The following is a 14936-nucleotide window of genomic DNA, read 5'->3' as shown; positions in this document are numbered from 1 at the left end:
AATTTACATTTTTTTCAAATTATTTTTTTCCAAGTTACGGTCAAGCCATTGTAAGTAATGGAAAACTTGGTATCACTTAGTGTTTCTTAGCTAATAGTGTTAGCCCTTAAAAACAAGCACGAACAAACAGTCACTTAATCCTTCTTGTAAGTAAGTTTAAACTGTTGACAGCTTAGGGATACTATAACCTGTTATTTTCACTTGTGGTCCTTTTTTGTCGTCAAAAATGTTGATTGTGTTAACTAATGATTTAGTCACGTCGGTGCTCTGAAATAATGAAGTTAAAACCCACCTGGGCTTGATCCAGTATTATCACGGTGAAATAAGAAGGGATTTGCCGAAGCGTTAATTGCAAGAAAATATATCTAAAACCAGGACATGCGTTGTTGATTAAGCATCGTACTGCTCATTCGTACCATTTTAAACACTTTCTAATGTACAGATAACTACGAGAGGACACTCCACCAACTTGAAGTGTAAAAGTGAACTACAGATTAATGACTGTGTCTCAGACGGCCATCTTTTTCATTAACCCTACACTGACTAGAGTTTATGATTGTTGTCTGATTGTTCTCTTAAGGTCATTCTTGTGTCTGTGGGAGAGCGAGAGAGATTCTGGCAGATGAGTGTCTCAGTGTTCTTTACCCGTGCCAAGGAGAAGGACAAACAATGGTCAGAGAAAGAAGGGAGGACAGAGGAGAGGGAACAGAGGGAGTCAATCAGTGGAGAAGAGGCCAAACTCTTCTACCAGAGCCTTATAGGAGAGGGGGATGGGGCAGGACGAGGGAAAAAAGGGAGAGGAGACAAGCGAAGGAGTGAAAGGGGGGCTCATAGAAGAAGACAGGTACAAGTTCAGCCACGACCGAGCCCCTGCTCTGAACGGGACGGGAACAAACTGCTCCGCTCAGCCCAGGAGGGTGATATGGCCATGCTGAAAGGGCTTCTGGGTAAAGGATGTGACATCAATTTCAGGGACAGTTTTTATTGGACAGCGTTGATGTGTGCTAGCTTCGCTGGGCATTTGGAGGTGGTACGGGTGCTGCTCCAGCAGGGGGCAGCGTGGATCGGGGTTGTGGACACTCAGGGAAGAGACGCGAGGGATTTGGCCGAGCAGGCAGGGCATGAGAGCATAGTGAGAGAGCTGGAGTTACATGGAGCACAGCCAGAGAACACAACACAAACCAGCAATGCAGACAGGTAGGAACGCTCAAACAGACACACACACATGCACACATACACATACATACACACACGTCAACAACACATACAAGTCAGAGTACTGTATTTCTCACAAACACACACAACCCAGCAACACAAACAGGTCAGAGCACTACCACATTCAAACACAAACACACGAAACATATACAAACAACACAGAGAGGTCAGAATACTGGATGTATCTCCCTCCTTCTCTCTCTCTCTCTCTCTCTCTCTCTCTCTCTCTCTCTCTCTCTCTCTCCCTCTCTCTCTCTCTCTCTCTCTCACTCACACACACGTGCACAAGCATGCACAAAACAACACAGACAGGTCACAGCGCTGGGTCTTGCTGCGTCTCACTGTCTCTCTCTCTCATACTGAGCCACAAACTCCCACGCACACACAACAACACAGATGGATTGGAATACACCCCAAACACATATGCATGTTTAAAAACACACACACAACAGCAACAAAAACTGGTCAGACCACTAAGTGTGTGTGTACATGTTAGTTTTGTTACAGGAGTGACTACTTTCAAAAAACTCTAGAATTTGATCTCTAGACATTCTGGAAGGTCTCTGCTAGTAAGCAGTATGCTAAATTCAAGGCAGTTGAATTAATGAAGAAGTCTAAAAACATAAGTATCAGATCAGACACAAAGTTGTTGAATGATGGTTTTGTGGTTTGTCAGTTTCGTTCTGAGACCATTTAAATGCTTTGTGAGTACCCTTTTGTGGTTGACACAAAATGAAAGTGATGGAAATAAAATGGATGTTATGTAAGGGAGAGAGTTGGGCTGTAAGACTGACATTACAGTATGTTGCATTTAGACAAACAGCAGCAGGAAATCCGAGCTCAGAGCTGCATTAATTGTGTAGAGATTGGAGATAAGCTGAATCAGTTCCTGTGATGTGACATCATTGTCTTCCACTCTGTGACATCAATGCTTTCTCTGCTGTGACATCATTGTATTCATCTCTGTGATCTCACTGTGTTCCTCTGCTCTGTGTTTGCTCTGCAGTGCTATCAGTTCCCTCTGGTGTCCCGACTGTGAATGTGAGTACAGAGAAAGCCTGGAGAGGCATCAAAGTTCTATTCTACATCAGTTCAATTTGAGACAGACCAGACCCTCTCCTACCCCCCATTACTGCCTGCCCCCCTCCAACGCTGGGTACCAGATCATGCTCCGCTCCGGTTGGAACCCGTCTGCAGGGCTTGGCCCAGGAGGGTCCGGTCGTAAACAGCCAATCCGTACCGTGCTGAAAAGGGACCAGACAGGGCTTGGCTATGGTCCCGCCCCTCAAGCAAAAGTCACACACTTCCAACCGAAGGATCCTATGGCAGTGAGACGGTTGTCTAAAGAGAGAACAGAACGCAAGACGACAGTCAGTCAACGGGAACTCCGGAAGAAAGAGGAAAGGGACAGGACCAGGGAGAGAGACTTTAGACAGTCTTTTAATCTTGACCTTTGACCTTTGCTCATCAGACTTGAGCTGTGTAATATATCTGGATGAAACAAAGTGTTGCTGTTTTTTTTCCCACTACTGATTTTGTTAAAATAAAGAGACCAAACTGATCTGGATTCAGAATTTGTCCTCTCAGCAGCTGAGCCCTGAGATGGTCCTCTGACTGTTTGACTCAGTTTATTCAGTTTAAAGTATAAATGTAGGGTTCAAGTGCTCCAATCAAACATGGGAGGGAAATGCTGAAAAGGAGTTGTAATAATAACAGTGTAATGATTATTTTTAAACAAACACAAAGAGGGGAAAAAATTGTGGAAACTACAGTGACTAAATCAATGTTTTAAATGATGAAATTTAAGCATTCCTCTTCTGGACAAAAATGTGTCAGTAAGATAAATAAGATTACAGCTAGTAACATAAAATTTTTAATTCAGTTCATCTCACTTCCATTCCTCTCCTGGTTCCACCATAGTGCACAAAGTCATCATTCTTCAAATGGCTGTCATGTTGAGGACTCATAGACTCTATGCAGTTAGAGCTCTTGTAACTCCTCAGTTTTAAAAACATGGTGGTTTAGAAGAGTATTTGTGGTATTCCTACGTGAGGAAGGGCATTCAAAAGAGGAGTTCTTTCCGATGGCTTTTTTGGAGTGTTCCTGTTGCTACGCGGAGGTGTTCCTTTAAACATTTGGTGGAAAGATAAATATATCTTTCCACGAAAGACAGGCAATTCCATCTGGATTAGACCTGTTGGACATTATATTGAAGCACTGGTGCTCTGCTGGTTCTCACAGCATCACAAAGACGATCCTTTTGAAGAGTGGTGTGGCTTTTAGTTCTTCAAGGAGCTTGATGAAGAAGTGGAGCTTCTTGCGCCCAGTGACAGTCACCTCACTGGAGTTAGAGGTCTTGGAGCTCACATGGAGGCAATTAAGCTCTTCAGATGCTTGTACTGAAACAAAATTGAAAGCTCTCCCTCTTAGAACTCTGAGAACTGGTGCTTGTTCTTGTACTTGAAAGAGCTTCCAGTAGAGTGCCCTCCACTGTGTTCTGCTCTGGGGATGCTGTTCTAGCATCAGTGATGGAAGCCATGGAGCTCAGATTTCTACACTGAGCCCCTCCAAACTTTTAGAGAGGAGATCTAGACTGGAAAATATGAGTGAAGAGAGCTAACTCGCAGATAACAATTTTCTGGAAATAGGAAAAGGAAGAGCTTGAAGTGGAGTTCCAGCAGATAAACTTGTGCAACTGTTCATATGTCTGAAGTGAATCACTCTGGACTTATAGAAATGACAGCTTAACTTATAGTAGGGAGAGTGCACTCCCAGGCATGTATTTTGGGTATTGTGTGTTTCTTTGTACACTGAGCTATCTTTGTTTATAATAATTTTGAGCTAGTTGCCAAATAAATGGCAGTGTTCATCTGCTGTTTCTCTTGTGTTAATTTAACTTAATTAATATTTCATTAATATTATTAAATAACTAATATTAATTTAATGTAATTTGTAGCTAGCTATTTTTACTGTGTTATGACAGCAAGCTTCATTGATTTTCCTGATAGTGTCTATTCTGTTGTGTTTTAATCAGGGTCCAAAATTAACTTTTTGGTCTATCAGCCAATGGCTGGTAAACTGAAATAATTTACTGGCCAAAATATTTTTCAACCAGCCATAGAATATGATGTCATTAAAACCAATGTAATTACTAATAACTCATCAATTGACGTTTTTAAAGGGAACTAAAATAATCAAAATTTCAGATGCTGTTGTAAGGGGACTCAACTTTTATTTTAAAATGTTAACTGATATTACATCTCATACATATACTCTGCAAACACCACTCAACTCCATATACTCAAAATGCTCAAATCATTTTGTTTCTCTGTGAAAAGGACACGAAGAAAACAGACCCCATTAAGTAATACAAAATCTAAAGTACCAAAAAAGTCATATATAACAAAACATTTTTTGATGAGAACACGTGTTTAATTACATTTGAATATTTTGTAATTTGTACTTTGCTGGATGGAAGATAATCAGACTTAATTTGTAACAAAATACTTTGAGAGCTTGTATTTTGTGCACTTAAAATACTTAAAACACTTAATCAAATATGTCATTTTATTCTCAAGTAAGAAAAGAACTTACTATAGGACTACTAGATATAGCCTATCACAGTCTTTGGCTAGATCTAAGTAAATCACGTGACACATCCTGTTGGGTCCAGCACACTCGTTGTGAACTGTTTGTTTTCTTCATGACCAGTAACCCAAGGAAAGAAGCTGCTTTGGTGCTCGGTGCCAGTTGCCTTGAGGCAGTGGTTCTCAACTCCAGTCCGGGGGGCCCACTGCCCTGCACGTCTTTGTTTTAACTCTCCTGAGCTCAGGACTGACACACCTGATTTCACTGATCAATTAATCACCAAGCCCTTAGCTCAATTAACTGTGCTAATGAAGAGTTAAAACAAAGACGTGCAGGTCAGTGGGCCCTGAGGTCTGGAGTTGAGAACCACTGCCTTAAGGTAAAGTATGTAGTGAAATATACTATCAGATATTGCTCACTGAATGTCATTATAGGACAGAATAACAGAGCAATTAGTTGTGCTCTAAAACTTGCGAATTTACTTGCTAGCTTGCTTGTGGCATTCTAGCTAATGCCGCAGGAATGCTCAGACAGCCCGGTACAGTGGCATTTTTTGGTTAGTCTTATGGAAGCCTTCATTAGCGATAAATCAGGCTAGCTACTTTTGTTCCTAAGGACAAACTTAATTTCTAACAGCTAAATTTAGGTATTTTTAGCTTACTCTGTAGAGTATACTGTCGCACTTATTGTAAATTGCTCCTGAAAAAGGGATCTGCTAAATGCCTAAAATAGTGTTACAGATAATTCTGTATTTATTTTGTATTTTCAAATTACATTTTTAATTAAATATATTTTCTCACACCAGTATTTTGTATTTTATTTTGGTACGTTTGATGTATTTGTGCCAATCTCTGTATATATATATATATATATATAACTGTGTGAACAGAATTCTAAAACTGTTTATGATAGCATGGTGGGCAGTTTTAATGTTTTTATGTAATGTATGAATATGGCATACTTTATTTTTAACAGCATAAAACAATGTGTTCCTTCATATGGCTCAGCTACAATAATATTTCTATGGCTGAATGACTGGCTGTTAGCATTTTCAATGCTCTCTGCCCTGTAAGCCCACCAGAGATAAAATACTGATTTTACAAACTATAATATCATTTAAGAATACTCACACAGGAGCAAAATCAGCCAAATATATTCGTTTCTGAATATCTATATTGATGTTTGTTCTTCATTTTCCAGAACCATGAATTCTGAGAGTAGCATATTTGACATGATGTGCTCCAGTTCTCTGCAAAATACTGCCCTGTGTTCAGCTAGTGTTTAAAAATCTTAAACGCAGGCAATATCACCTAAAGGATTCTTTAAACTCACTGACCTCTAATTTTATCGTGTGTTATGAGCACTCAGTGTGCATCTGACAGTCTTTGCAAAATCTGGATGTTTGTAAGCTCATGTGAGGCTAGAGTTTTCAAGGGTCTTCAAAAATGGGGGAACACAGCAGCCAGTCATCCTAAATCTCTCTTTGAACACGTATCAGTCCATAAAGTTTGGTGCAGTCATTAAATGCAGAATAGTTGATGTCCACTAGGTGGAGTGCAGATTCCACACGTGTGTTTCTGAGTTGCCCAGAAAAATATAAAAATTCAAGGAATTCATTTCTATGGCAAGTGTAAGCCTAAAACCTCATTCATTTTTTATTGACTCCTGAGATGCAATAGCACTTAAAATGACCTGCTCGTGGAGGAATACTTCCAAATAATGAAAAAAAGCAGTCATCACAAATAATTAAAAATAAACAAAGAAATTATTAAGCATAATAAAATTATTTCCCTCCTAATATTTAGTTGTGTTGATATCTGTTTTGTCTGTTATTTATTGATTTTTTTCTTTAATATTGCCACTTCCACCACTGATTCATTGTCTATACCATTGTAACTGAATGTAATACTGCATTAATTAATTGATTGATTGATTGATTATTTAATAAACCCATATCTGGTGTTATGTTTAGTTCATTTAATTGGGCTATCATTTAAAATCAGCATTTTAAAACTATGCCATGTGTCAATCCCCCTTTCTGATGGGGACTAGACTTTGAGTGACACATTTAGTGGCTCACACTCAGGTGAGTAAAAGACATTTACATTCCTTGCTGGAACCTTGCACGTCAGATGTTTTCCTCTCTCTCTTTTTACGTAGACACACTCCGGTATGGATCCAAAAAATGGAGCTGGAGCAGCAGCAGTAAAGCAACAGGTCAGGTTTGAATGGATTTCTTTTTCTCACCCAAGTAAACACAGTGTAATCCTTTTGAAGTTTGTGGCGCATTGAAGGGAATGATTCCGCAATTTATTCTCTCTCCCTCTCTCTCTCCGTCCTTTTTGTGCAAAGAAGTCCTCTTGGGATTCCTGAGCCTCCCAAACCTTTCCCAACATTTCAAGCCAGTTCACTGAACAGAAGACAAAGGAGTTTGCAGTAGATCATCGCCTTCAAATACAGCAGCAGACTCCAGTGATCCAAAGAGGTATGTGGAGACAGGATGACGTTGTAAGCCCTGAAAAGGGAATTAAAAAGAATTATAAGTTTGAAGAAGAATTATAAGTTAACTTTAAGTTAGCAATTGAGAGAGGATGATGAAATTTAGATGAGTTTTCAGCAGTGAAAAATCCGTGCATGTAGCTCACATGTGCAGCTTCACTAAGTTCATGTGGCTGTATAGCTGTTGATGACAGCATCCACGAAGATCTGGCTGTTTGTTCGTTACAACTGAAGAACTTTAACAAGAGCCTGACCACTGGGATTTTCCTCTGGTATCAGGAGCACCTGAAGAAAAAGGCTGGTGAGTTGAACATTTCCGATTCTGTAATGATTGTTTTCGTAAAATTTAAATTCCCTTTCATAGCTTACTCGCTGGATGCCCTTTCTTTCTCTGCTTTCATTTCTTTCTTTCCCATGATCCAATTTCACAGAGACCATCGTCCCTACTGACTGCTGCTGGCCACAGTTCATGTGCCTTAAGCCAGATAAGTAGGATCCTGAAAGAGAAGGGTTTCCAGAGCCCCACTCTGATGAATATCAGAACAACAGTCTCCACCAATGTACACACACAAGCTCTCACTGTTTTCCTCTTTCTCCCCTCCTTCAGACTGACCAAACTCTGTGCATGGCGCATGGTTTCATGTGACCTGATGTAAAGATGGTCAAGTGGTTTTATGATACAGTACTGACCTCTTTGAAGTATGCCACCATCCATGAAAACACCCTGCTTTCCCTCCTGACACAGTCCAAAGCAGTGTGTTCTGAAAAGGCCAGTGACAGTGGGAGAGGGCTAAAGTTGAAAGGGGGTCTCCACTGTTAGGCTGACCACATGGTGCAGGATTAGCTGTCCTGGGTTGGACAGATCCCAAGCAGCCAAGGAGAATCCTTTGACCGTGAGGCACTCATTTACACAAAGTATTATTCCTATTGTCTTCTTCACTGACTTCCTCCTCCTCCTCAGCCCAAAGGTTCATCTTCACAATCACCACAAAGTTCCTTGTGACTGGTGGCTGACAGATATCAACCTGCATATAGACATAAAAAGTGATTCTGTCTCTACTCGCTTACCTCCTCACTTCTGGAAAAGGTTATGTTTATTGCTCAGCTTTGTCTCGCTCAGTCCCTCCATCTCCTCAGCTTTAATAACGACTTTGCCACTTTGGAATTGCACAACCTTCTCTGACGTATAAATATCCCAAATGTTTGTGTGAGCATGTGGCCCAGGATTTCAAGGTGAACAATGAACCTCATAGGAAAGACGGATTGTATAGTGCCGTAAGACTAAATATACTGACCTGATTCACACAGGCACCTGTAAGCCCAACTTCAAGTTACACGGCTGCAATTCTAATCTTAGACTTAAACCATTTGCTGTTCTTGCTTTTGGATGACTTAAGTTAACCTTGCAACCTTTGGAGAGTGTTCTCTTATTCAACTCAAGACTACAAGTTTATACCCTTATTTTTTTTGGCTCTAAAATCTCACGCTTGCCAGACCTAAACCAAGAGCTAATTAAGCTTAAGGCTTTAGGCTTATGTCTTAAGTTCTGCTTGAGGTTCAGTTTAGAATTCCATGCAAATGTGTCAGAATGAAGATTCTAGCCCTGGGCTAAGAGTTGTTAGTATGAGGCAGGGAACTACTTCCCTTTGGGCTAATGAAAAAAAAAAGAAAAAAGAAACAAGATAAACAAAATAGTAATTTATTGAACACCAATAATCAGTAAACACCGTGTAGCGCCTCTGGCCCCCTTTAACAATTTTCAGACAAAAAATAACCAGAACAAAAGAAACAAAACTTAGCAACGGAAGCCCAGTGTTTAGAACATGTGAAAGAGAGCGGGCTACTCAAGAATTCCGATTGTGATTCTCCCCCACCTCAGCTGTCATATTAATCAATAGACCGTGACCTTCTGGCACATTTTGCCAGCGTAATTTTGAGAAGTACACTTTGCGTCCTCTGGAATGTGGCAAATTAATTAAGCTGATGGAATCTGGCGGTCCCTGCGAACACAGAGAGGAAGCGTGCTCACCACCGCTCACACTCCCTTAGCAATTCTAATGAGTGGCCATCCATCAGCCCTTTAACGGCCAGACATTTCATTCACTGTATAAATCTGCTGATAATACCCAGTAATAGAAAAAAAATGCACTTGCCGTAACACGTTTTATGCATGCTTTGATTATGATTTAGCTGTCCATCACAAGAGTCACTAAGTTATGAGTGTGTGTGAGAGGGGCGGGTGAATGCTGTTCAACTGCCAGTAACAGGTGGCTAAATGGACATTTGCCCATTATTGGGGTTCTAGCTCAGTCCTTGCCCATCTTCAGGAGTAAACAAGAGTACTCAGGACAAGGTTTCACATATGGCTCTGTCCCCCAATTCATCAAGCTGGTCCTGATCTAAGTGCCTAAGACCAAGCACTGCTGTACTATCACTCCTGGTTAATGAACACAAATGATACAGTGGCTGCATCACTGTTTGGTCTGAGACTTTTTGAGTAATTACGCCTTGGATAAGCTGTTAAATAATTGATCTTGGGTCTTGTTTTCCTTTAGTTTAACTAGGTGTAATCGTGTTACATTTTGATTTACATGTCTCTGCAGCAGAGGCTAATTTGAGTCACTTTTCATATCCAAATGACTCAAAATCAGAACAGACACACACACTGCATCAGTATGTCTTTTTAATGGAAAAATCAGTGGAAATTTTAGATGATAAGTAACTGACATTTGCTGTAAGCCACAGAATACAGTTTTGGGAGTGAAATTTTACACGACTGACTGCAAGTAGTCTGCAGTGCTGTTAAACAAGATGGTCCCATAAGACAAACTAAAAGGCCGAGGATTATGGATACTGTCTTCACTTTTAAATGTTAAAATGTGAGGAAAAATACATTTAAAAAGTGGTATCAATTTACTAATTTTAGCTATTGAGAATTGTGATTACTGAGAAAATCATGAAGTACCACATTGAGGCAGTAAGTATTTCAAAACAAGTTAATGTGAGTGTGGGGTTTGACAAGTGTAAATTTAAACAAATGAAAGTGGAGAACCCATGCAGTATCAGGGAATGCACAATCAAATATCTTTCATTAAGTCTGTTGAAATGACAAAGGCTTTTACTTCAATGTTATTGGATTACCAGGAATGCAGCCCTCTTATGACTATCTGTGTTATCAAAGCAATCTCTCTCTACTTTTCTCTCTCTCTCTCTCTCTCTCTCTCTCTACTTTTCTCTCTCTCTCTCTCTCTCTCTCTCTCTTTGTTTTCCTTCTTCTCTTGCTCTATCTCTTTCTCTCTCCTCTCTCCTCTCTCTCTCTTGCTCTCTCCTCTCTCTCTCTCTCTCTCTCTCTCTCTCTCTCTCCCGTTCTGGCTCTCTCCCCTTCCCTCTTGCTTTGCAGAGAAGCTATTCTTAGTTAGAGGGGAAACTGCTCTGCCAGTTGTGTGTGCATATACCAGCGCAGGAATCTCTGAATGCGATCAGACCATTCAGGAAGCTTCTATTCCTCATATGTGGGAACTACAACGTGTGACATACAAACACGTTGAAACTCTTGTTCATCAAGGCCCATTAAAAAAGATAAGGTAAGTGTCTGTATCTGTGCGTGTGCATGTATGCATGTGTATGAGTGTGAATGTTTGCTCATGTTGTGATGGACAGACTCCGAGTCATCGAACAAACTTGTTTTCCCACTTAGAGAAAATTTGTCTTATACATATTGTTCCTTTTTTATTACCTTATATTTGGTTTTGAGACCAGAGATATGAGGAAAACAAAGGCATTTATCATAAGCCTTAGAAGCAAAGTTTGTGCAGGCAGAATTGAAGAGTAAGAGCCTCGTGAGATACATGCCCATACTGGGCAAACTGTGTAAAATCCTGGACGAAATCCCTTTGCAAGAAAATTGTACACTTTAAGGTATTTTTGTGTCATAGCTAAAAACAGACAGGAGGAAAACATTTGGAGGAAACACATTATACATTATGTAATGGCATAGCTATCAGCATGTTAGTGTCATGTCCTGTGACGTGACACAATTGGTATAATAACACAAACGTGGTTAGAGCATCCTCCTGCACAGTAACCTAGTTATGTCACAGTGATCTCTCTTACTGCATGTAGCAGAAAGGAAGAGACTGATGGTCAAGAATAAGCCTCACACTTATGATACCATTAAAGGTAAAAGTTCAGTCCAACAAATATCACTTGTTTAAGAAGAAAACCACTTGTTTAAAAAGAAAAGTGCTTGTGTGTGTGTGTGTGTGTGTGTGTGTGTGTGATCACTCAAGTTGAAACTTTTATTGTTGGATCTCTGGGAGGGTTTTCATTTTTTTATGGACAGCGCTCAAACATGGAATAGTAGTTTCAAATAATCAGATAATGTTTTAAAACATTTTTTTTATCATTATCTGAGAACATGGTTAATTACTGCTTGAACCGATCTTTTCTGGTGTTGCCAGGAATGAACCTTTTTAGTGCCAAAGCATTAAAGACTACTAAAATGACATATGCAAAGAAATCTTCATAATGTAAGTTTTTTTTTTTTATGTATGTCATGTCTAATTTTGCTCTCAAGTCCATCAGCAAGGCTGCACAACCTACTTTGGTCTTCAATGTGGAACTGGTTTGTATTAATATCAGTTTTCAAAGATTTTTGGTATTTGATATCCTGCTGTGGAGTGTGATCAAAATGTTCTGCGACTTGGCAGAAGATTGCTGTCTTTTAGACAGCTTGCTGAGTTGTTTGCTGAAAGCAACAGCACCACATTTAGCCCCTAGACCTCAGTTAGGTTTTTTTTTTTTTTTTTTTTTTTTTGGCACGGTGCTGTTTCTGCATAATTACATTTTGACAGCACAGTTGACAGCATGCCCACCACCACGGTGTTTGTCAAACCCACTGACAATTCAGGACCATGGACAGTTCCTATCTGTCAAGCATGGCACGGTGAGGGGACAGTAATTACACATTCAAACATTTCCCAGTGTAACTGCCAATATTCCAGGTATATCTGATAGGCAACTTGAATTGGGCAGATAATCTCAAACAGGTTGCCGCATTAACATGGCCCAGCACATGTTGATCTTGCAGGAGACTAAGCAGAAGGATTGGTTATGGCTCTGAGTAATGCAGCCACCTGGTGTTCACAAGTCATTCCCTCCCCAATCTGTTTCTCCTGGGCACGCATCCAGCTCTGGCCTCAGCTCCGAGGAGAGCTCATGACCACAGTTTCCCCTCTCTGACCTGTAACCAAGAACTGACCGAAACTGTGGTTGACAGAAAGACGTGAATTTGTCGTTATGAATTTTTTAAAATCACATTGCAAACAAACAAGCAAACAAAACAGCTTTGAAGCTGCACTGATACTCAGAGAACATTAAATGTATCAGTTCAACATATATGAGGGTTTTTTGATTTGCTTATGTGGGTTAGGGAGTGGGTTGAAGTATGTGTGTGTAGGTGGGGGGTAGCTAAATACTAGGTAAGTCTTGCATTACCAGTATTGTTGAGAGTATTGTAAAATTAACCAATTTTTGGAAGGAGAAATATTACAAGATTACAGTGCAACAGAGAGAAAAAATTAAAGATTTTACTCAACCTAAATAGGAGAAGTAAGTGAGCTTACCTAAGTTGAACATGTAAAAAAAAAAAAAAAAAAACAAGAAAAGAAAAAAATATTGACATGTCCTGTGTGGAAAGCCCATATGTTCATGTAATAGATTTGTCAAACCTGATGCCAACTGTGACAACCTTGACAATCGTACATTGTAACTCTGAGGTACCATATGCAAAACTGGGGGAAACAACACCAAATCTGTCCTTGGGAAATGATGGCACAATAAGGAAAATGGTAGAAATGCTTGACTTGGGTTCAGCTGTTCACTGGAATCAGTATGTAGATGGAAGTGTAAGGAAGGAAACTAATTTCACTGCTCGATAATTAACAGAGGCGCTCACCTACTGGCTGCATTCACCTCTGACTGCCTTATTATAATTGCAGTCTGTTAAATGTATTCCTCACTGATGAATTAATGATTTTATTCCTTTTTGTATTACCATTTTATGACAGAATTGTCAGATTTGTGGGATTTCACATGTAAAGCATAGTTAGGAATGATATATTGTTAGCACAAACATGTTGAAGATGAGATGGATGTAATCCATATAATATACTCTGGTCTTAACTGCATTTGATGCTACAACGTCAAATACTCAACTTGATAATGTAACTGGTATTAAACACAGTAAGACGTTCCTTATAAATCATACCCTGTCCTAGTCCTGCATCTTAAAAGGGAATGAAATCAAGCCACGTGTGTCTTTGAACAAACTTTGTTATGCCATTTAAAATCGAATTGTTCATCTTAAGATTTTGATATATGTGCTCTCTCTCAAGTGCTATTTGTGTTTGACAAACTTTTGAGATGAAGGCAAGGTCAGCTCATTATATATGGCCAGTTTTTAATCACCAGTTTGACAGTTTTTCTGCTCTCTCTGTTGTCATTACCTCTGTGTCTTGGCCTGAAAACAGTGCCAATGCAAATTTTCATATATTGAATTCCTTCTTGGTTTAAATTGATGAGGGAGTGAATGGAAGCGATAGAAAACACATTGATTTTAGCTGTCATCCTGACAAAGTCTTGGTTAAATGTCAGAAATGAGAGACAGCACTGTATGTAAGCAGACTTGACAATGTTTAAATTCTGTGTAATTTCATAGGCAGAGAAAAACTGCGAGCTGGAAAAGAAAAAAACAACAACAACAACAAAACCCCCAGATCGCTGTGATTAGACTAGAAATTGCTGTTCCCTCATTTAGTTTAGATTATAGAACACCAATACCCACACTAAAGATGACATTTACTATCTACAGAAATTTTCGGATGAGTCATGCTTTGTTGAATGCCTGTGTAATGTTGATAGCATGGTGTGTGGAACAAGAGAGGCAAATCCAGTTTATCGCAAACCCATGAAAGTGTTCTACAGCTGCACTATTGTAGACACTAAAAAGTTACTGGCATGCCTAGGAAGAATGGAGGACAAAAGTTTCTCCTTTAACATCAGAGAAACCAATTTTGAGATTGAACCATCCTAAACATTCCTGAGAGCATGTCTGAATGATAAATTAGACGAGAACATTTAATCACAGGAACTGCAAAGAAAAAAGGTCAGACCGAGACTTTCTGTTTTATTTGTTTGTTTTATCTTTTAATGTCTGCATGGTAATATAATACTCTAGTATTAGCAATTTTGGTCTCTGGAATATTGGGGTTTTTTTTGCTTTTTTTTTAACTACACCTATATACGCTGCAATGGGAAAGTTAGCTCAAGGCTAACACTTTACTAATCAAAGCCTTTAACAATACATGAGTTAAGTCTGGATTTAATTGAAGATACAAGTAGAAAAGGTAACTCTTCATAAAGGCTAATTTTGTATGTAATACCACATTGTGTAACAAAAAATACTTTGGGGGCCATCTCACCGAACATCTCTGCCTGCATTGTATTAATAAAAAGGTAAAAGATGCAAATTAAATATGTTATGTGAATGAAGTCAGAATAGATAGGTGCAGTTGGCAAGGAGCAATACCTCATTTGTCATCCACAGTAACGCCTCTCTAATGCTACGTTCAGCA

The 14936-nt window shown here is 39.5% G+C and overlaps 1 protein-coding gene across 1 annotated transcript; it reads left to right on the top strand.

The window, feature by feature from the left end:
* The first annotated feature begins 22 nt into the window (after positions 1–22).
* On the top strand, positions 23–2744 carry gpank1 (G patch domain and ankyrin repeats 1). Its single transcript, XM_030780563.1, has 3 exons — positions 23–50; positions 581–1197; positions 2222–2744. Exons 2-3 carry the CDS (start codon positions 623–625, stop codon positions 2670–2672), a joined length of 1026 nt encoding a protein of 341 aa, XP_030636423.1. The 5' UTR covers positions 23–50; positions 581–622; the 3' UTR covers positions 2673–2744.
* The last annotated feature ends 12192 nt before the right edge of the window (positions 2745–14936 follow it).

The sequence above is a fragment of the Chanos chanos genome, chromosome 7, assembly GCF_902362185.1.
Source record: "Chanos chanos chromosome 7, fChaCha1.1, whole genome shotgun sequence".
Taxonomy (NCBI): domain Eukaryota; kingdom Metazoa; phylum Chordata; class Actinopteri; order Gonorynchiformes; family Chanidae; genus Chanos; species Chanos chanos.
The sequence above is the reverse complement of the archived record's forward strand: the minus strand, read 5'-3'. Positions and strand labels throughout refer to the sequence as shown.

Bases quoted from the DNA above. Each gene is read 5' to 3' on its own strand.
- gpank1 (XM_030780563.1), top strand. From the start codon at position 623: ATGAGTGTCTCAGTGTTCTTTACCCGTGCCAAGGAGAAGGACAAACAA. The intron at 1,198-2,221 runs GTAGGAACGCTC...TTTGCTCTGCAG, and splicing joins CAAACCAGCAATGCAGACAG to TGCTATCAGTTCCCTCTGGT.